General features: G+C 42.1%; 1 protein-coding gene across 28 annotated transcripts in view; it reads right to left on the reverse strand.

Annotated features, from left to right (window-relative positions):
* TCF4 (transcription factor 4) overlaps positions 1-22,668 on the reverse strand; it is a 630,514-nt gene that overhangs the window by 429,330 nt on the left and 178,516 nt on the right. For all 28 annotated transcript variants that reach the window (XM_069219818.1, XM_069219785.1, XM_069219753.1 and 25 more), the window contains exon 3: positions 7,329-7,390. In XM_069219818.1, coding sequence (XP_069075919.1) covers positions 7,329-7,390 — 62 coding nt within the window. The remainder of the gene's footprint in view (positions 1-7,328; positions 7,391-22,668) is intronic.

The raw sequence follows: 22,668 nt of genomic DNA on the forward strand, positions 1-22,668 counted from the left end.
CAACGTGACTGATCGTGCTGAATGAACGGCAACTGATGTTCGAGTCCGAGACTAATCGCATTTGTATGTGGTTAACTGGCGGAAGTAATGGGATCTACAGATAAGCGATAGCAGAGATCCCGTTTATCTGCGCAGCTCCTTTTCGAGAGAGGGCTGGACTCCTCCTGCAACGCAACCGAGGCGCAGCAGATTCTGAGGGAGCTGCAGGCCGCGCTCCGGAGTCTGGCAGTGTCTCCTTCCGCCGAGACTCCGCGGGCAGCTTGTGGATACAAGGGAAGAAGAACATGTGTTTTAGACAAAGCTGAACTTCCCGGTGGTTTTTTTTCAAGCAAATAAATATTCTGCTTGGCGTTAAACGGAAGCAGCTGTGCTACTATATACTTACGCACTATCCATGCAGACCCGCAGAAACATGGGAATGTAGCTGAAATGGTGGGTCAGCGCCGCTCTGCCCTAATTGTAAAAAGACTGACATGTCAAAGGCAAGGCAATTTTATTGAAGTGGTCTAAACACAAGGAGCAACCCTAGCCCCGGCAGACACAAGGAGCAACCCTAGCCCCGGCAGACACAAGGAGCAACCCTAGCCCCGGCAGACACAAGGAGCAACCCTAGCCCCGGCAGACACAAGGAGCAACCCTAGCCCCGGCAGACACAAGGAGCAACCCTAGCCCCGGCAGACACAAGGAGCAACCCTAGCCCCGGCAGACACAAGGAGCAATCCTAGCCCCGGCAGACACAAGGAGCAATCCTAGCCCCGGCAGACACAAGGAGCAATCCTAGCCCCGGCAGACACAGGGAGCAATCCTAGCCCCGGCAGACACAAGGAGCAATCCTAGCCCCGGCAGACACAAGGAGCAATCCTAGCCCCGGCAGACACAAGGAGCAATCCTAGCCCCGGCAGACACAAGGAGCAATCCTAGCCCCGGCAGACACAAGGAGCAATCCTAGCCCCGGCAGACACAAGGAGCAATCCTAGCCCCGGCAGACACAAGGAGCAATCCTAACCCCGGCAGACACAAGGAGCAATCCTAACCCCGGCAGACACAAGGAGCAATCCTAGCCCCGGCAGACACAAGGAGCAATCCTAGCCCCAGAAGACACAAGGTGTAATCCCAGCCCCAGAAGACACAAGGAGCAATCCTAGCCCCAGAAGACACAAGGTGCAAATCTAGCCCTCAGTGACACAAGGAGCAATCCTAGCCTCCAGTGACACAAGGAGCAATCCTAGCCGCAGAAGACACAAAGACCAATCTTAGCCGCAGCAAACACGAGGATCTCTAGCCCCAGCAAATACAAGGAGCAACCCTAACCCCAGCAGACACAAGGAGCAATCCTAGCCCCGGCAGACACAAGGAGCAATCCTAGCCCCGGCAGACACAAGGAGCAATCCTAGCCCCGGCAGACACAAGGAGCAATCCTAGCCCCGGCAGACACAAGGAGCAATCCTAGCCCCAGAAGACACAAGGTGCAAATCTAGCCCTCAGTGACACAAGGAGCAATCCTAGCCTCCAGTGACACAAGGAGCAATACTAGCCGCAGCAGACACAAAGAGCAATCTTAGCCGCAGCAAACACGAGGATCTCTAGCCCCAGCAAATACAAGGAGCAACCCTAACCCCAGCAGACACAAGGAGCAATCCTAGCCCCGGCAGACACAAGGAGCAATCCTAGCCCCGGCAGACACAAGGAGCAATCCTAGCCCCGGCAGACACAAGGAGCAATCCTAGCCCCGGCAGACACAAGGAGCAATCCTAACCCCGGCAGACACAAGGAGCAATCCCAGCCCCAGAAGACACAAGGAGCAATCCTAACCCCAGAAGACACAAGGAGCAATCCTAGCCCCAGAAGACACAAGGTGTAATCCCAGCCCCAGAAGACACAAGGTGTAATCCCAGCCCCAGAAGACACAAGGAGCAATCCTAGCCCCAGAAGACACAAGGTGCAAATCTAGCCCTCAGTGACACAAGGAGCAATCCTAGCCTCCAGTGACACAAGGAGCAAAAGACCCTAGCAAAAGCCAGCCTACACCGTGTACTATCCAGAAACCTCCAATCGGCCAGCATAAACATCTGCCAACAAAAGTTCAGCAGCAAATATAGTGGCTAGTCCTATGGAGTTCTCGGTCCTGTACTACGGCTCCTATTAAGGATGGGTTCAAGACCATTCTAATCTACCAAACTTCTAGGAGCCAAGCAGTCAAAAGAAGCATCTGACAAGGCAATCGAATCTTGCAAGGATGGGAAAGAACAGTGCTTAACTTGTAAAAAAATAATAATAATAATAACAAACTAAGTAAGCACTAGGGCCCTCTGTAGGAGAGCACTGTAGCTAGCACCACACATCACCAGTGCTGCCAATGACTATAGCAACACAACTACCAACCACCACGCTCTTCCAAGTATGACTTTTCAGACTATTCCAGGCCCCCAACGCTATATGAGTGGCTTGGGTGGCAGGTATTAGTCATTTTAATGCATATTTAATAACCAACTGTTGCTGTGCTCATCTCTAAATAAGACAGACAGCAACACCATGTGGCACAGTCAGACGTGCTGGTGTTGGCAATTAATTGCCAGCGCAAGTGCTGGAATCCACAAGCTCAAATTAAGCACTGGAAAAATTAACATGGGCCCTCGTGGTATCCAGGATAGATTCTTACTCCCCAGGAGCTATGGCACCGATACTGCCATTTCCCTCCCTTGTGTTATGTTAAGTGTATTTGTACTGTGCAACCTCACTTCTAAAAAGAGGTATTCTGGAGCAGACAAGACAAAATGTTTAAAGGTAAAGTACAACCAGCAAACTCCCTCATAAAGCTGATAATTAAAATCAATATGTTTCCAGGAGATTACTAAACAAGGGAAGACAAGAAACAGTTTGAAGATTCCAATGGAGGATATTCCAGTGACAGTGCACGCGATAAGAAAAAGAGTGATCCTCTGCTCTCACATGGTGGATTTGGTGAGTTTATGCTAGAAACTGGTGTGCAGATATTAAGGCTCTAGTTGGTTTATAATAAAAAAGAAAAAATACTTGAGGCCTAATTTAGAGATTGGCGGAGGGGTTACTCTGTCACAACGGTGACGGATATCCCGTCTGCCAAAATAGAAATCTCATTATATCCCAGGGTAACCCCTCCACCAAACTCAAAATCAGGCCTTTGGTTTCCAAGGCAAGAAGGAGCAGACAGATTGCTGGCCCTATGTGTGTGACACAGAAGCTTAAAAATGGCTTGATTTCAAACTGGCAGCCAGTGAAGTGTTCTAAGCCTGGCCACAGACAGCCATCTGGGACGGAGATTGGACACTATGCACCATCCAGTGTTTGAATGGTTTGCAGCCAAGCGCATAAATAGTGGCAATGGCTACATATAAGGCATTGCCACAATGCCACCGGCTTGTGATAAGGGCCTGAATGATGACTTTCAGGCAATGTATTGGAAGTCAGTTAAAGATTTTGCGTAGAAAATCCTGTAGCAAGTTACACACACTGCCGTGAACAGCTGCTTCATGGGTAATGTATTATTCGCAATGTCCTGGTGTCCTGCAATTTTGGGAATATGAGCCAAGTCAAGATTTCTGGATCACCAATTATTCTACCAGATATAATTTGGTTGCCAAAAAGAATGATTTCGGTCTTCTCACCATTCAGTTTGAGGCAATTATCCTTCATCCACTCAGCAATATTGCTCAAGCAGTCCACAAATGTTTGTCTTGTTGCTTCTACACTGTCCTCAATACATACTACCAATTGCATGTCATCAGCATAGGACACAATGTTAAAGCCACATGCTTTCACTATGGCTGTCAATGGGGACATGTAGATGTTCAAGAGTGGTGGAATGAAATACTATCCTAGTGGCACACTTCAAAAAGCGGAAGTAGGTTTGATTTTAAATGATGAAAACTGAATAGACTTCATTCTTTCAGAGAGAAACGACTCAAACCATCTAAGGAACTTGGAGTATAATTCAACCTTGTGTAGTCTTTGATACAGTGTCCCATGTTGCATTGATTAAAAGGCCACAGATAAGTCAAGTAGAATGAGGGCTGCATGTTTGGCCTCATCCAAACTTAACCTGATGCTATCTGTAGCGGCCAGCAAAAAGGTCGCAGTTCTCAGTGCTATGTGCCACCCTAAAGGCTGACAGGAATGGGTCCAATAAATTATTTTGCTATAAATTGAGGAAAGTCGGATGTTAATAAGCTAAACAAGTATCTTATCTGAAAAGTGAAGCAAAGAAACAAGGTGAAAGTTAACAAATTCGATGGATTAGTTAATGGCTTTTTAAGTAGAGGTATCACATTTACATGTTTCCCAACAGCGGGAAAGTCAGCTGTGCTGATGGACAAATTGAAAAGGTCTTTCAGATGGCCACCGAAGCTGGTGGGATTAGATGATATTATATGTGGTCTAAGGTCGAGAGGTGGCTATGGAGCAAAATAACAGTTGATTTTAAGGATTTTCTTCTGAAAATAACCCAAAAATGTTGAACAGAGGGCATTTGATGAGGGAATAGCTTGAGCACACATTGTAGGATGGGTAACGATTTCAAAGATGATGCTCAAGTTTGTTTGACTCAATCTGCAGAGTGAAGAAATTGTGATGGGCCAGATGTATGTAATAGATGTGTCTATTAATCTGAATCACAGCTATTCAGCCAAAGCTTCTACAACAAAGTCATTGGACTGCATGACTGCCATGTTAATATTCACTAAATAATACCAGGTGGGAAAATTTAGGGTGTCTTAAGCTCTTCTTGTTGAGTTGTTTCCATGTTCGGCACTTAAAGAACAGATGTTTGGGAAGAGCAATGCACCTCATGTTTAACGTGACAAAATGGCAGTCAGACAAAAAAAAGAAGCATGTGTGCATCAAAAGACATTGATTCTACTTTTGTAAATATTAAATCAAGGGTTCTGCCGGAATAATGTATAGAGCTGGACACTTTCTGCATTACGGTAATAGTTTTCAGATTGTCCCTAAATGGTATGCCGGTGGACTCTTCAAAGTCTTAAGTATAATAGTTGAAATCCCCTATTAGACTTGGCATCCTTGGCGTGGTCTCCCCTTACTTTTTGCCCCTGTTTCCCAGGTTGCTCATGAGGCCCAGGTGGAAGGGGAAATCACCAAGGGGTAAAGGGGCTTAGGGATGTGGCAAGCAACGAGGGAGGGCAGCGGGAAGGGATGTGGAGAGCAACAGCAGGGGAGCGGGTAAAGGGGAGAAGGGAATGGGTGAAGCAACAATGCAGAGGGAAGAGGAAGGGACAAGCAATGCTGACAAGGCAATAAGGAGTGAGAGGGACCGGGCAAGTAACAACTGGAGGGAGATAGGTGGGGGGGGACACAGGATCGGAAGAAGCAACAAAGTGGGCACGTGTAAAGGGACAGCACAGGCAACACAGGACAAAAACATGGGAGGGGGCTGGCGAAGCAATGACGTGGAGCGGTAAGGGAGGAGAAGGTGAGACGGCCTGCAAACACAGCCATGCTCCAGGGGAAGGAGAAACACACTCCCATGTAAAATTTGAACAGTGGTTTCACTTGAGTAGTTTTTATATTAAATCTAAGTACCTCATCTTAAATTGTGATTGCATCCTTGTTCAATATATATATATATATATATATATATATATATATATATATCAACAGCTTTCTGGGCATATAGTACAATGGTAGGGTCAATCTATACACAACACCGACAGGTGCAGCTATCTCTATATTCATTGTAGCCATTAGGATGAGTGGCTGATTAGCATGGTGACCTGTTGCAGGATAAAACATCTTAGGATGCAGCAGAGGGAACACTCACCAAAGCTTCTCCTGCAGGTGATCCCACATTTTGCTTTCTTAACTGAGAGGATGCCAGTTTTTATCCTTTCCAATGCACCTCTGGTAATTTTTACCTTTCTTTGGGGCCAGAATCAGCTTGACTGCCATAGTGGGAGTGACACCATGCAATGATAGGTCCCTTGCCCTCAACGCTTATGGTAGCCACATATACATGGAGATTTTATCCATCTGTTAGTTTACAACCTCCAGACACACAAATCTCAGGGTAATGAAATGAGGACATCGAAAGGGTAAATGCATGGCAAAGTGAAGGTTAAGCTTAAAAAAGAAAAAGGTTAAGCTTAAGGGATGAGAGGTACTTCAGGCCACCTACCACAATTAAAGTAAAAAAGAGAATGCCAAAGGGTATTAAGAACAAGGTTAAGGAAAGCAAAGAATGTGCGAGAGCAAGATTTGTAATTAAACAAAAGGTATTTCTGAGTTTACCTTGGAATTCCAAATTTAAAAACTAAGAGGTTTAAAAAAATAATGTAAAAAAATAGAAGCCATAGACAAATCACTCTAAAATGATGAAGTACCTATGACTAAGTGCTTAATTATCCCAATACATACACAAGCAGTCCATGTTTACAAGTCGCTGGACCTTGTCATCTCCTAAATAAACAGTTTATGGAGCTACACGCTGCAACAGCTGATACACGGTCCAGAGCTTTTTCTTTCCATGTATGAGCTGGTGGCCATGCTACTAATGATGCCATCATAGAACAAAAGTTCTTCAGAGCCTCTTCTAATAATCCTTTCACTGTAACTGTCCCTAAGATCCATTCTCACCGCCCCTCCCTGATCCCTACTCTTGAACTGACCATCTGGTAGCAGGTGTTTCCAAGCCACTTTACTGCTCCATTGGCATACCTGTTTGCATTAGCATTAGGGGTACTGTGGTGTCTTTGAGACAAGAATCAATGGTGTAAAAGCAAACCTAGATGAACCTAGTGGTCCTTTAGTAAATCGCATGTGGCCTCTAGCCAGTTCGGTGACCTTTAACATTTCATTTATCACCGCACATTGTTGATACATAATTGTTTGAATGACCACCTTCACCTCAATACCATACTTTTAAATATGGTGTTTCAAGTGTCATCTCGTGCTTGAGTAAACCTAAATGGCAGAATTGGATGTTTCCCATAAAATCATCTAATCTAATTGCTCCTTCCTAATTTCCTTCCAAATTATTTTTCTAACGTCCTATGAAGACTCAACATCCTAGGAAGACTGGCCTGGCGTATATGCGAAGGACTGGATGGATTCACCCATTATCATCAGTGTTCCACCTACAGACTGGCATGAGGTTTCTACTTTTGTGGGTGGCATTTAAGGACTGAAAAACTAACATTCTGCACATATTCCTGAATGTTAACATTAGAAAAATAAGTAGAATATTATAGTGAAGAGGGCGTTGGCTAAATGCATTTAAATATATACTCCGAGGATTTAAAACTGGCACAAAGACCAAGGCAATAAATACATCTACTTACCCTGGAGGGACTCGGGTGCGTTCCATTCCCCCATGACCCTGAGCTGGTTCTGTCTTCTACATCTATGGAAGGAATACATTTTATTAGTATTTTCTGTAAAATTTCTATTACACGAATATGCAACTTTTAAATGTGAACCGCAAGTTAACCTCCTGCCGACTTTTAATCAAGAATTGGACACTAGGCAAAATAAATGACAGCAACTTGTGACCCACCTGCTTAAATTATCTCATTTACAGTCAGAGAATAAATAAAGTGGATTTTAAAGAGCCATAAGGAAGAACCCCAGACTAATATTGATCAACAGGTGTTCAATGCAACAAATACTTGTAAATTGTTCCTTACAGAAAAAGATAAACTAGTGGCAAACGCAGTCCAACTATACTATATAGCTCGACGAAATAAAGTATTTTTTAAGTCGGGAACAAAATGTTCTATCACACTTAGCATCACCAACGTAGATGTCTAAAAAGGCTGTTAGCACAATGAGTTATTAAAAATGTTAAATCATACAACCAATTTCATTTGGCATATATGTGCGTGTGGTTTTTTAAAACCAGGTTTGGTTACATTTATGAAACACAAATAAATGACTGCAAACTATATGGGGAGCTTTATCTAACATTAAAATGAAGAAATTACCAATGAACCACACACTCTAACAAAGGCCACACACTAACAAAGGGCAAGACAGGTTCAAGAAACGTTAAGGGAAATATCAGATTTTCCTCAACAATTAGCTAGGGGTAAGTTACAATTAATATCTCAAGAAACATTCTGCAACTTAGTGCCAGAAACGGGAAAAACATTCCTCCGGGATCTCATAGCGTGAGGGGTCAAGGTGTGGCAGCAGAAAGGGGGGTGGACTCAGGGTGGGCTAAGTAATGTAATAATAAAAATGAGATAGCTGGCGATTAATTCACTTGCTAGAGAGAGCCGTGTTCTCACTTCTGTGGACACCAAATGCTGGGGACCATTGTCTAAGCAATTCCAACAATTAGACCTCAAAATAATACACATAAAGAGAAACACATTTACATAAAAATACACAAATTATGAAATATGTCATGTAATACACAGAACAATATATATACAAAGGTCAAAATGTTAATTTAATTGGAGGATTGGAGTTGTCTAAAGATGTTTTTTGCTCCTACTGAATGCTTTATTTTTGCAGCAGGTGCTGGTGCTTCAATTGAGGCCACCGGTTGTTTGCTGTGCTTGCACTGTTCCCACAAACCAAGCTAAGGATAGCAACTAATTTTTTAACCTCAAATTTCTACATATTTAAAGAACATTTTAAAAGTTTACATGATATATATATATATATATATATATATATATATAGTGAATTTTCTATCATTTAATTGCCAAAGCAGTTGCATACCCGCTACATATGCGTTGGAGACCCCCCCCCCAGGCACTGACTATCATCTTTAAAGCACAAGTAACATGCAGATTACTGATTTATATTTTATGTAGATAGCTCAGTTGGTTTATTCTTTTGTCAAAGAGATTATTCTGTTATTTGCACCTTATAAGTAACACTCATAATATATCACAGTGAGCTATGAACCAGCATCAAGGAGCTGTATGCAAACTGCGGGCCATAGGTTAAAAAACGTACTGATTTATTTTCTCGATCTTTTGTTATTCTAAGGTAGCTAAAAAGAGTTCCCCACTGGGTAGTAATAAAGACTTATTAGTACAGGCAACCACAACTACCGTGTTGTGTCTTAAATCCTGACACTGTGTTTCTCCAGATAACACAATTTTAAAATAATGCCTACCAGTATTGATGGTATGTGATTCCTAAACCTTGTAATCCTCATTGATTTAAGTAACATTTCCTGTACATTAGATTGATTGATATTTATTGCTCGATTAATAAAAACCATTGCAATATAAAACAAAAACACATTACGCAATAAAAATAACACTATTAAAAATAAAGACATTTAAAAAAAAGCTTGACAGCTAAAAAACATTTCTAACCAGAATAAACTTATAAGGTCGACCTTCGAGAACTAACCTACAGCAGATTTCCCAAGTCCGATTCGTTCAGTTTCTTATGGAGCAGTAGTAAAAATGTTACCCCTTTACAGCAAAATGAAATTGACTCACCCTTGAGCCAGAATATTACCGCCGATCTACATGAACGGATATTATTAACTATAAAATCATGTTTTAGCAGTTTCCTCCTTTCCAGACCTAAAGCGGGACAAATACAAAAAACATGCAACAAAGATTCTTGTTTATAGACGCATAGGCGGCAATCTTGATCGATGAACTGACCTTTCCAGGAAGGGCGATCTTCTATAGTGCCAAAGAAACCCATACGGTATAACAGGAATTGATGTTTGATATAAACAGAAAAGTGGTCGGCCAAGTATCCCTGTGGGGACAATTGCGAATAGGACCCTAGGACGGCCCAGGCATCCAGTCTTTTGGCCAGAGTGGCTTTGTCTGTGATAAGCGAAAGTAAGCGAACCAGCTTATTAACTAATCTATTAAATTCAGCCTTCCCAGGCTTCTTCCATTCCCAGGCTAATAATACTTCCCCACGTTCCTTTCACTTTACCAATCTGCTGCGCCTGCACTTCTTGCCAGCAAGAGTACATTAGTTTACATATTTGTAGGATTCAATGTCCTTGTATTATAAATATATGTGTGAGTGTGTGTTTGTGTGAGAGTGTGTGCGAGTGAATGACAGAGGGAGAGATAAAGAGAGCTGCAAGGCACTGATATTTTACACTGGGGTAAGATGTGCTATAAAAAAACTAAAAAAATTAAGTGTTATTTAAAACTCTATTGGTGTAACCACTGGTACAGACAGATATATCTGACATTCTTACAATGCATGCATATTTCTTAAATACCGGGTTTTAAAAAACAAAAAACAAAAATCTGCCCTTAAATCATAGTTTTTCTTAAGCACTTAAGAAGTGATATCAAGTGGAGTGCCTTTCTTCTCAAGGTGTTAGGCTCCATATAGCACCTAGACCGACGAGACTCCTGCAAAAATGACTGATGGCCATTTAATTGAGGCCTTTGTGTTGGGCTAGTCTGGAAGTGAAAAAATACTCCCCACCCTTCATGTTGCTGCTCTAAACAGAAAGCACACAGGTGGGCTTTGCTGAATGGTACAGCTGTCACAAATTATATCAGGACAAATGCTGCATATTTCACTGGGGGCAGCACAGATCTGGTTCAACAATAAGCTGTCAGATCTGGAATCCAGCTGGATCCCCCTCAAATGCTACACTGCTACAACTCGTCAGTTCCTTCAACCACCTCTCTCACCCGTGGATAGCACAAGATATGTGGTGCTGCTCCACATTTTGCCACTCAGCTCAACTCAAGATCAACCCTAAACCACATTTTGGGGCTAAACCTAGTGATAATTATAGAAACTCTGGATTTCACATCCTTGAAATATTCAACGACTTTTCACATATCTTCAAAAATGTTTAAAAATACAGAATACAATCTAAAACTCCACACAGAAAAATTGAACAGTAATATCTGTACACCCCATTTCACAGTGATGATACGTTATGGGCATGTGCTCCGCACTCATTTTACAAGTAGAGTACCCTTTGTAACACTATCAGCTCTCTGCGTTTCCAGGTTTTACATCTCAGACCAGAATCTGAGTTATTCTGTGATAAATTTTGAGTATTGTGTTCTGTTCCACCAATGATTAGATGGCAGTGTGATGTTTAATGCACCATGTGTGGGGGGGAATGCTGGGGCCAAAGAGGTCTGTCAGACAGCTTTAAAAATGCTTGGACATCTCTTTATGGTTACTTGCCAGACAATTAGAGAAAGTCTAGTCAGGTGTAAGACTGCAAGGCTTCATTGTCATGTGCTGGTGTATGCAAGATGCCTTCAGTCTGTTGGGGGCACAATACCTATCTATATGGTAATTAAGTGCTGTGATAGATGTACAGGAAATGACCTGTCTGATGTGTGTTGGTAGATTGCTTGCGTTGTGTGGGTCTCTCATTCACTTGTAGCTACACACCACAGACCATACTGCAAGGGCAACATAGCACTGTGTATTCACAGTAGGCCAGGATCAATAATCCAGATGGTAACATGAGCTGAACCATACATCCTTTTAAAGGTGGAGATACAGCTTACTGTAGTACATATACAACAAATGTCATTCAAACTATTGTTATTCTAAACATCCAGCCTAATCATTCTACAGAAATACCCAAGACTAAAATATACGCCTTTGACACCAATACTGAAAGACAAATCCAGGTACAACAAACTAGCTTTTGAGTACACAAAAACACAGAGTAAAGACTGCCCAGGACCTTTATTCCCCTGTGGTCAGGGTACCTATAATGAAAAATTCACAGTGTTTTCCCAAAATCCACAGATGGAAACTACTCTGACCCAGGTGGAAATTAGGCTCTCAATGGTAGCAGTTCGTTAAACCCATTCCAACACGAATTGCAGCTCAAAAGATCAGCTGATACCCATTCAAAAGAAGAAAAACTATGGGTCTGATTTAGATGTCAACGGAGGGGAATACTCTATCACAAACGTGACGGCTATCCTGTCCACTGTAATACAACCCTATTTTATCCTATGTGGTGCGTAATACGGAGGATGGGATATTCTTCATATTTGTGACGGAGTACACCATCCACTAACATCTAAATCAGGCCCTATGACAGACCATAAAACAATGTGCATGCATAGACAAGACCACATCCATAACAAGGTGGTGTTTTCCTAGAGGAGAGGTGATATGGAGTCATTTCTTATTAAAGCTCCTTCCACAAACACTTCAAATTGAAATACATGTGGATCCTGTTACTTATCCCCTAACTCTCGACAGGGCCAGTGTTAAAAACAAGGGATGTTCTGGAGGAAGTAAGGGCAGTTAAGGGGATGCAGATCTAGTGTGTTAAATCAAATTGACTGAAAGGGATCGAAATCAGCATTTAACACACAGTGAACAAGTAGCAGAAATGTATTATTATTATTGGATTTTTAATGTGCACAGCTACTCAAAGAGTGTCCTGGTACTAGTAGAATGGTAAACAGTGATCAGAAAAACATTTCCGAAAGCAAGTTTAAACAGCCACGTTTTGAGGGTGTTTAAAATAACCTTCTTATTTGCCCTCTAAGAGCATTCCAGCTTGAGGCAGTCAGCTTAGTACCACTGCCAACAAAGCATCAGAGGATCACAGAGTTCTAGTTGGAAGACAGTTTCTCAACTCTCAAAATAGAGTCGGACACTAAGTGTCAGAATACAGCACATAAGAAGGACCATGTAGTGTGACAAATATAGGCTAAATTGAAAAATCCAATAGGTATGGCCTTAGCTTGTGCAAACACATGCCATAGGGATAAAAAAAAAAAAAAAAGAACAAGCATTTGCAATGGAACAGGTCTCGCATCTCTCCAAGTTAGAGCTATTAGCAGTTGTAAACTCCCAACCAGACTTTTCTTGCTTTATTAAATGGAAAAAGAGCACGATCGCGCTGCTACAGTTCACTCGTAATGAAACCTATCGTCAAAAGTGCAATTATTTACGTAACGGACAAAAGTGCAATTAACTATGTAACAGCGTCGATGTCATGCAAAGCGCTCAAAAAAAGAGAAAAAGTAGTCCACAAACCGGACTGAAAACAGCGAGCATTGTATGTTTTCAGTACTTGGTCTCTGGGCTCGAGGATGGCTAACCACCGGAAAAGGCATGACTTATGCATGACTTCCACTAATGAAAGCAAGCAGATTTTAAAAGGCAAGCTCACGGACCAATGAAAGACACTGACGTGACATGGACAGGGCTCCGAGCCCTTTTCTAAGTACTACAGCGTCTCGCAAGCAATACACAAGCGCAAGCGCATGCTACTGCAGGCTCGACCCTAAAAATGAAAACATGCCACCTCCTAAACGTGGCTTTCTTATGCTTACAATCATTTTTGAAATTTAAACAACATTCATCAATTTAATGGTTGAACTAGTAATGTTCTTTGAACAAGCCTTTCAATCGCGCCATGCATTTTATTATTATATATGAAGGAACGAAGAAGAAATCACCATCTAACCAGCCAGTAAAAGTGATGGCATCTATAACGTTCCAATGTCACAAACACTTTATAACCAAACTTAAAGGAGTGAAGAGAAAGGGTTTGTGTGAGCAATGAGCACAGGCTTTGTGTAGATACTCAAAGTGAAGGAAGTGAATGGGTAAAGTGGGCTGACTCACTGCCCCATGCTGTATGTTATGGTGGGTGGAAGTAAATGTGACTGTCACAACAAGAGACCACTGACTGGGTGATCCCCACTGATCAAAATGCCCTTTATGTATTATATTACATAATACATTTTGGGAAAAACAATATTCTGGTGAGTCTCAAAGGCCAGATCTAAGAAATATATACTCTATAAATAAACCACAAGTTGAGGTGGATATTACAGGGTGCAAACCAATGAAAATGGGATAGGGTGATATGAGTGAACAGTGTAAACCTGCAAACAAAACAAACTGAAAAGGAAGAACAAGGGTGGAACACAGAAAGAAAAAGTAGTCAAGATGCTAAAATATCATAGTTAGAGTTAAAGCTTTGGTAGCATAAAAAGTAACTGTGGAATTGAGTATCGTACCATATTAAACAATAGGTACATGGACCAGCACACAAATATATTTCTAAAGACAAAAATAGCTGACAAATATTTGGAGAAGTTATCCGACACACACCCTGTACAATCCCACACCTGTATTAAAAAAGCGAAACTGGTCTGCATTTAGCTAAGAGGGAGAAACAGAAATTAAAAGCTGATGGAATATAAGTTTCAAAACTAAAACAAGAGCCTGTCAATTTTTAATGAGGTGCAGGAGACTACATTCCAAGTGAACTGACAGGACTTTTTCATGCAATGTACAGCTGCAGGGACAACACAGCCCTATCAACAGTGTGAACCCCGGTGTGTGCCTTAGTCAAGGCGCAGGGTACTCAGTCAGCAACAGACTTTTAAGCACAGTTAGGTACAATCTTTTCACTCTGAACGGGGAGAAAAGAGAAGTCACGGCCCACGCATCTCTTAAATTGCCTGGACAGACTGACTGTAAATTGTGTAACAAAACATGCAAGACACTTTCAGGCATTTTGATTTATTGTTGTTACTGGCAACTTCTTACTGAAGTGCCCACACCTGAGAAATTCAGAATGTTATTTTTAAGACTGTGCATAAAGCCGATTTTAGTGCAGAATAAATGCAAAAGAATTATTAAATATATCAAAAAATAGACGTGAAAATGAATAAATCAAATGTCAAAATTACGAAAACAGATCGCATAGTAAATTTTCAAGATCACTAAAAGTCTAATCTGAGCGCCAAGTCTGCCACTTTTTGAAAGTTCAGTATTAAGATGTTGGAATTACACCTTAACTTCATTGATTTTCCAGTTCTCAGGCTATCTATGAGACAGTTATGTCTCTATAGCCAAGTTTGAGGCAATGGCCTAGATGTAAATAAATTGCACAGAGAACTACACTGCTCGTCCTAGAATCCAACATCCTCACTCACTAATCAAGAGGGCAGGTTGCTATCAATTTACATGATTCTGGCCACTTATTTTGGGAAAAGTCAAACTTGTGATTCATGATGCAAGGTACAGTGCTTAATTTGTAAATAAAAAAAGTCAGGTGCCCAAAGCCCTTCTCTTGAACACGCGGCTGCTGCAATTAAATGTGCGAGCACTGAATACTGAGGCAGCGTAATCCTGAAGCCATCTTGGGCCTCTTCAATCCATTTTCAGCCACTCCCTGCCCCTTCAGCTCACTCTTGCAGCTTTCTGCTTTCTTCCATTGTGACGCTTTTTCGTTTTTCTCATCCTCCATCTTTCCCACATGTCTCTTTTGCTCGCAGCAAATGCTTGAGGCAGAAGAACAAGCATCGGCCCTCAAAAATAAGTGCTGGTGCGCAGCACCGGAAACAACAAGCACAAATTAAGCAGGTAGGAAGTAAAGTATGAAAATACATTTATATAGCGACGTAAAAACTATTGTGTCTTTCTTGCTCCTAAGAGACATTTGAGGCAAAAATTATGGCGTTATGAACTATAGTTGTAATTCTCCATTTTCTGAACTGTACGTTTCTGGTGAAAAATGCTACAGTCTCATTCTTAGGTTTCCTCAACTAAGTGAGGATTTTAGAAAAAAAAAGTAGAATGGAATCCTGATTGCATTAACAGTATTTCTCTCCCAGGGTCTTCTCCCAGTCATTCCCACAAGATGATATTGGTACCTGCTAATTAGTGGATATCCGCATGTTTACCTTGTCATTTGTTCCTGCTTCCACTTACTTTATTAAGAAAAACTGTACAAATCAAACCGAAAATCTGATTGATTTAACCATACCGCCCAAAGGCAAAGCTCTGCTCCCTCGAAACAGCAATTGCCTTGCTTAATTTTGTAAAGCTTCCTGGCTATTTTGCATTAAACGCAAGTTAGATTTCTATGCGCAGTCTAAGGTGTTGCGGTTTCTTTCTCAAGTGGTTCATACAACATTCCCTATTGTTACCGATCATGCACGCAGTACTGCAGAATTAAGGATCGCAAACCGCCCGCCAAAGTGGAGTTATTTTGTTACCACTGGAAAACTTTTACTGTTTGTGATCATTTTGATCTAGAACACTAAAAACAGACTGAATAAAAAAAAACAGTGCCAATTGTAACACAATGTAACACTATCACACAAGTGAAAAGCAAAATATCTTGTTATTTGTTTAAGTGAGTTACAGTATCTGGAAAATGTAGCCTATTTCAAAGTTTAAGTATGTGGTGCCACTCATCTAAATAGGAGATCTATTTCAACGTTGAATACTCAAGCTAGGCCCACCACCTGGATTGGATGGTTACACACGTTTACTGAGTGGATAGAACTTAGACATGTGCATTTGACTTGCAAGAATGCTTACTATGTATTTTGGTTAGAAACAGTATTTAACATTTCATCCCTCATTTTCAGAGCCGATCCATTCTGGTTCTGATACATGGATAGCAGGGCTGCAACTGAGATTGGGTAGGTAGTCCTAATACAATGCTAAATAAATAATAAATACAATAAAATATTAATGCCAACGAGGAAAGTTCCCAAATCTACAAGACTTCATAGGTTTCATGTGTAATTTCGAGTGTCAGATTGCAAGAAACCGCGCTAATAAAACGTTTAGGAAAAAAGTAATCTGAATCTCTCATCCGGTACTTCCAAGTTCAAATTACAGTGCGCTCAGGTACTTTCATCTTGAAATTGGCTCTCCTGTAAGCCAATAGGAGCGCTTTTGGGGCAAATAAGATTAGATCCGTTTTTAATAGCCACTGGCAATATGTATTTCGCTTTACAAATTAAACCAGAACAAAACATTAAAGTCAATTAGTATCAATCACATCGACAGATTAAAAAGAATGTGGTAACATTATTTGTAGGTGAATAATAACCCTGACATCTCGTTTTGTTTCTGTTCCTGTCTTTCATAGGGCTTTTGGCTGATTTAAGGTGGGCAGAGTGCATCATATTTATAGTAATCTACTTGCCCCATGACAAGAGATCGGTCCTGGTTAAGTGAAAAAAAAAAGAAAAAAAAAAAAAAAAAACTGCTGCTCCCAATCATGCTGCCGGCCCCCTCCGTCACTCCTCTCTTCCCAGACAGTTACCAGGGCACAAGGCACAGGCTCCCAATCCAGATGCTGCTCTCATGCTATACCAAACATGAGAGAAGCGCCTGTTATTAAGGAGGAGCTGCCCCTGGTCAGCAGTCAATTCATGAGCTTCCCCTCAGACCTGGCTCTGAACTCATGGGATATTAAGACAATACACTGTGGGAAAATGTGCTACTAGGGGAACTTTTGATGGCACTTAGTAAAGAACCTCTTGTAACTGAATTTGTGTTCAATTATACCATATTGTGAGAGGGTACTATCTTAGCTGAAATATCTGCCTTTCCAAACAGCTAATCAAGCACTGGTCAGGGTTAAAACATTTCTCTGTGGACAGCTGCATCTTAAGATTTATATTTCCTACGAAAAGCTCTGAATTATAGTATTAACGCTGCCGAAAAATTGCATTATTCAGACAGCCATAAACCACCATCTTCTGAAGATGGGTATTGTAGAGCAGGACAGGGTAGAATACATTATGGAATGATCGTTTTGCGCGGGATGCCTAACACTGATAGATGGTGTGCACCGTGAGAACAGCCAAGAGTGGTGGAGTCATCTGGTGATTGGAGCGTTAGTGTGATGTAGGCAGAATTCTTTAAGCAAATGGATACTGGAGGTACTCTGGAGATCCAGGTGTCCAACTTTGTCCACGGAGGGTGACATTTATGGCGGAAATGTAAGATAACCTTTGAGTATGCAAATGCTAAACAAGCCGAACGCAAGTATCTAGAAAATTTTGCTTTGATACAGCCCTGCTGGACTTACAGTGGATGCGCTTATTCTCAAGTTATTTACACTATTGATTTGTGCATGACCACATTGTGTGTGCTATATTTTCCACTTTTTCACAAGTGGATAGCAATTAATACACAGATCTTCACTAGAATGCTGGTAAATCTGTGCAGCATAGAATATGATATACGGGTCTTGGAAGGGATACAGACGAAGCATTTGGGTTAAGAAGAAAAGAAACTGTAGCAATAGCGGCTGATAATGCACATTTTTACAGAGGTCTTTTAGTTTGTTAAATTTGGTGAGTGGTTAAAAGTCAGATCACACCTGGCACATCTGTTACATTTTCTATTGTGTTCCACGGGGTTTTGATTCACAGCAGATGGCTAGAGATTGTTAAAGATTGTGCAAGGCTTTTTTGGTGAGCCCTATGTTGCTCCAATCCACAAGAGCTTGGCTCTCTTGGATCATGACATCGCTGAGGCTGCTGTATCTATCTTCAGCATGTCTGTTACTCCGCCTATCCAGCTTCCTTTCGTGGTCCCATCTGCTTTTTCTGACTGCACTGATCCCCAGCCCTCAGCCTCCCCTTTGTTCTTCCTCTCCATTTCTCCAACTATAACTTTCAGCTTGTGATTCCTTAATGGTTCTGGAAGTTGAGCAGTCACAGCCAACTAAACATATTTAAAATGATGTACACCATTCCAATCATGTAGCTAGACTGCACAGCAGTGTAATTGTACTGATGACATCAATAGCTCTTTGAGAATCCCTGCTGATCCCAACAAATTGACCCAAGCACAACATCTTTACGTTCACAAAATTGAAGCCGACTGCAAGCATCTGCTGACATCACAGTCATTACCCTACAGCGTAATTCATGGTACCTGTCGGTACCTGTCGGATGCACCTCTCAGAACGTCACGCTAATCTACAATTCCTTAAGTATAGCAAATTCGAGCTTATTGAGGCCACCCCCCCTCCCCCCAAATAGGCCATATCCAACAGATAAGCTACTTTCTGGGTCGATTCCCTCAATGCTTGCTTATCTGGAATTGGGGACCAAAATTATATTGTGCCCCATAGGAACTGCATAGTTTTAAGGCCCCTTATCTAAGTCGAACATCCCTGGCCCACATTCTTTCACAGGCCAGAATTTCTTCCCAGCACAGCTTAGAAACTTTAATTGCTTCTTCACCCATAGATAGCTTGTTCGCCTACCTCACCATGCAGAAACTGGCTAACAACGGACAAGGTACCAATTTTAATTCCCTCACATACACTGTATCATAATTCCTGATGGCAGACACAGTAAATTCTTAAGGACTGCACTTTCTGCAGGTTCCCAAATAGGAGAAGAGTGAAGTGCAAGGACCTCTGCCCCATGCAGGCCAAGCAGAGGAATCTCATCTTTCTTTCGTAGACTTTTATAAGGGGTTGCAAGTAAAAAGCCCCATACATCTGGTTGAACTTAACCAAACATCCTGCTTGTAACAAGGTTCTGGTCTTAATGCTTCAATTATGACCATTCCACTTTAGGTTCCTAGAGAAGGTCAGCCCCAAATATTTATGAATCCACCACGTCCACCGGTATACAGTTCAGAACCCATGTAAATTAGTTACTCTTTTCCCAGAAATCATCTTTCTTTTCTCTATTGTTATTTTTCAAAGGGTTAACTTTACTATAGGCATCGAGGGACTCAAATTTCCTTTGCAGGCTAACAGGGGTGTAATCTAACAGTATTAGATTGTCCAGATACAGTAAACATGGGACATGCACTTCCCTAACTTCTGGAGAAAATGATTTAGATTATTTTAGAATTGCAAATAAGTCTAACTAGAGGGGAATGAAAAGAGTCGGGCCAAGACACACCCCTTTTAGATAAATGCCCAGACTTCTCTAGTTCTACCTGCTTCGAACTGTCAGTATGTATTGCCTGGATCATACCAAGTAACTCATACAGTATATTCAAGGAGCTGAGTTTTCCCCAGAGTAGTCCTATATCTACCGTTTCAAAAGCTGTGTAGAAATCGCTGAAACAACAGCATAGCCTCTGATTGACAGTCAGTGATTTCCTGATAACAGCCTATAGGGCAATGCACTGATCTACAGTGGAGGGACCTTCTCAAAACCCATCCAGCTCATATGGAACTGGGTTATTTTCCTCAACCCATTTTTCCAACTGTATTAATTGTTTGAGAAGACCTTCTAAGAGATATCCAGGAGGCTGATCAACCTATAATGTGATTGTGTACCATTCCTTTTTTTCCAGAATGGGTATCACAAGAGAGCCCTTCCACAAAGGGGGATAGTGCCCTGTGATGGCAATCCAAACAGACAAGCATGAATTTACCGTAACCCACCAATCGCTATTTGTCTTGATTAAAACAGCAGGAATATTATCCAGCCCTGTGGCCCTTGTTAGCTTAGTACAATCAACTATCAACCTAATATCTCTTACAGAAAAAAAATGGCCTTACACTCATGGAGGGGCTCAAGTGGATGTTGTGCAGAAGTAGCAGACAGCCATACAGATCAGCCAGGTGTGAAACCAAGTCCTCTGTAAACATAAAGGTGAGGGTCCCCTGATGAGCGCTACAGGTTTTATCCACTTTCTGACAAAATACTCTGTGGTCCCCTGACTGGATGACCTCTAACATTTCACTCTAATAGTTATTGAAACAGGCAGTTTTTTTTTTATTATATGTTGATTTCTATATGAACACTTCAAACATCTAACTTCTTCTATAGGGATTTTATTTGATTTTAACCCAAATTGTTTTGATACCCTCCTTTCATTTTCTGACAAGCTGCTTCAAACCATCCTTCCCCTCTAGCCGAGCCCTTTGTCCGCTATACATGATAGAATTAAGGTTCACACGTATGCAGAACAGAATATTTACTAAAATCGTATTGAACCATACAAATCTATCTTCATTAACCCCGGCAAAGACATCAACACACTCAGGCACCTGATACACAGCCAGGTGCTGGAGATATGGAGGACCTGGACAAGGTTTAAGTCTCCGGGAAAAGCTTATAGCCAAGGTCAAACCCTTGGGCACCTCCTCTGGTTCTGCCAGGTAATGATCGAAATTGCCCAAAGTGATGTACCCACGGAGTCTGACAATAACATCCAAAAGTTCTGCTTAATTTGCAGAGCCTGTTTAGTGAAACCTTTGGGTGTTACTGTCTGACTCAGTGGTTGCCCCACTTTGTCCAACTGGGAATGCCTTTTTAAGCTTCTGTATGGGTGTTTCATTCAGTGCTACTATCACTACTTGTCTACTCAATCTGGTTTTCTATAATCCTGTCTCACTTTTGCTAATTAGTTGCACTCTGCTAACTAACTTCCATATTAAATCACTCATGACATGTTGTATGGCATCAATACAACATGTGAAATTTCATCATGGATGACAACACTGTGCATGGCTGGGGCCACGATTATAGGGCAAGAGTTATAGTTACTTGAGATAACTATAACTGGTGAATGTCAGTGGTTTCATTAGTTGAAAATGGTGTGTTTTAACTGACATTTTCACCCAACTATAATGTCCAATTAATCCCTCCTGAGCCAATTACTGCCCGGGGACAGCCACCCCCTCTCCTCCCAGGGCCCAGCCAAACAATTAAGGGGGAGGGTGGGCTACATGGCCCCCATCTGCAGGTGGTTTTCGGGCCCTGGGAACCCAACCCCTGGGGCCTGGCCGTCCTAAAAAGAATGGGAGCAGGCTGCGTAGCCCCCTCCCCTCTCCCTCTCCAGGAGCCATTAATGGCCCTAGAGACACCAGGGCCAGGCTCAATTATACCCCGGGGTGCTCACACCCCTCAGGCATTGCAATTTCCAAACCTCTGTTTGCTCTCCCTTGGCAGGAACAGAGCTCTCGAGAAGTGAGAGCAAACAGTAAATCTGCTCCCAGAATGCAGGAGCAGGAAAAATGCCCCCGCCTGCTGGGAGCAGACTTCATCAATATCCATGCCTGCTGAAAAGCAGGCAGGGAACCAGATGAAAAAATTGCTCTTGCCTGTAGGAAATAGCATTATTTGCTGCACCCTGCGTGCTGGAGCAATGCTGGCTCCCGCTGGAGGCAGCGAGATAGCCGAGGCCGTGGGGGCATTGGGACTTCCTCCCAGCCCCCAAAAAAGAGGAAGTGGGTGCCTTAGGTGAGGTTCAGGACACCCACACGTTACTGCCCAATCTCAGGAGATGGGGTCCCCGAGGCCAGTATTGGTCTAGGGAAGAGGAATGTGTGCCCCTATCAGAGAATGGCTAGGCCCCAGGAGATGTGGTCCCTTGACCCAAAATCAGCCTGGGGGCATGAAGCCTCCCTCCACAATTAATGAAGATGAGGTTCTGGCAATGGGGTCCCCGAGGGCCAATATAGGGCTTGGGAGGGATAAGTATGTCCCCCACCCACTTATTAATCTGGCCTGTCCCGGGAGATAGGGTCCCTGGGCCCAGAAATCGGCCTGGGGAGGGGGGCTGCATGCCCCTCCCCATTTACAATAAGGCCAGGCCCAAGGAGATGGGGTCCTATGGGTCATATTACAGGGACACAAGTTAAATTTACCTTAGGGCACAAATAATAGTTTCTTGAGATAACTTTAAATGCTGAATTTCTATGATGTTGTGTGTATAAATTCTGAACCACCTTGATATTATAATCCATCATTACTTGTCAGTCTATACAATTCATGAAGGGCAACAGCCCAAATCAGACTCCCCATGCAAAACATGAGGGTAAAACAATCAAGATTTACATAGTAATTATGCATAATAAAACCAAAGATCATATAAATCAAGAGAGATTATTCTTATTTAAACTCTGCTCTCCCATATCATAAAAAAAATGCATGCCCCACTTAGGCGAGCCAAAATTAATCCATATATATAAGTGTAAGTTAATTT

The sequence above is a fragment of the Pleurodeles waltl genome, chromosome 1_1 (assembly GCF_031143425.1).
Source record: "Pleurodeles waltl isolate 20211129_DDA chromosome 1_1, aPleWal1.hap1.20221129, whole genome shotgun sequence".
Lineage (NCBI taxonomy): Eukaryota > Metazoa > Chordata > Amphibia > Caudata > Salamandridae > Pleurodeles > Pleurodeles waltl.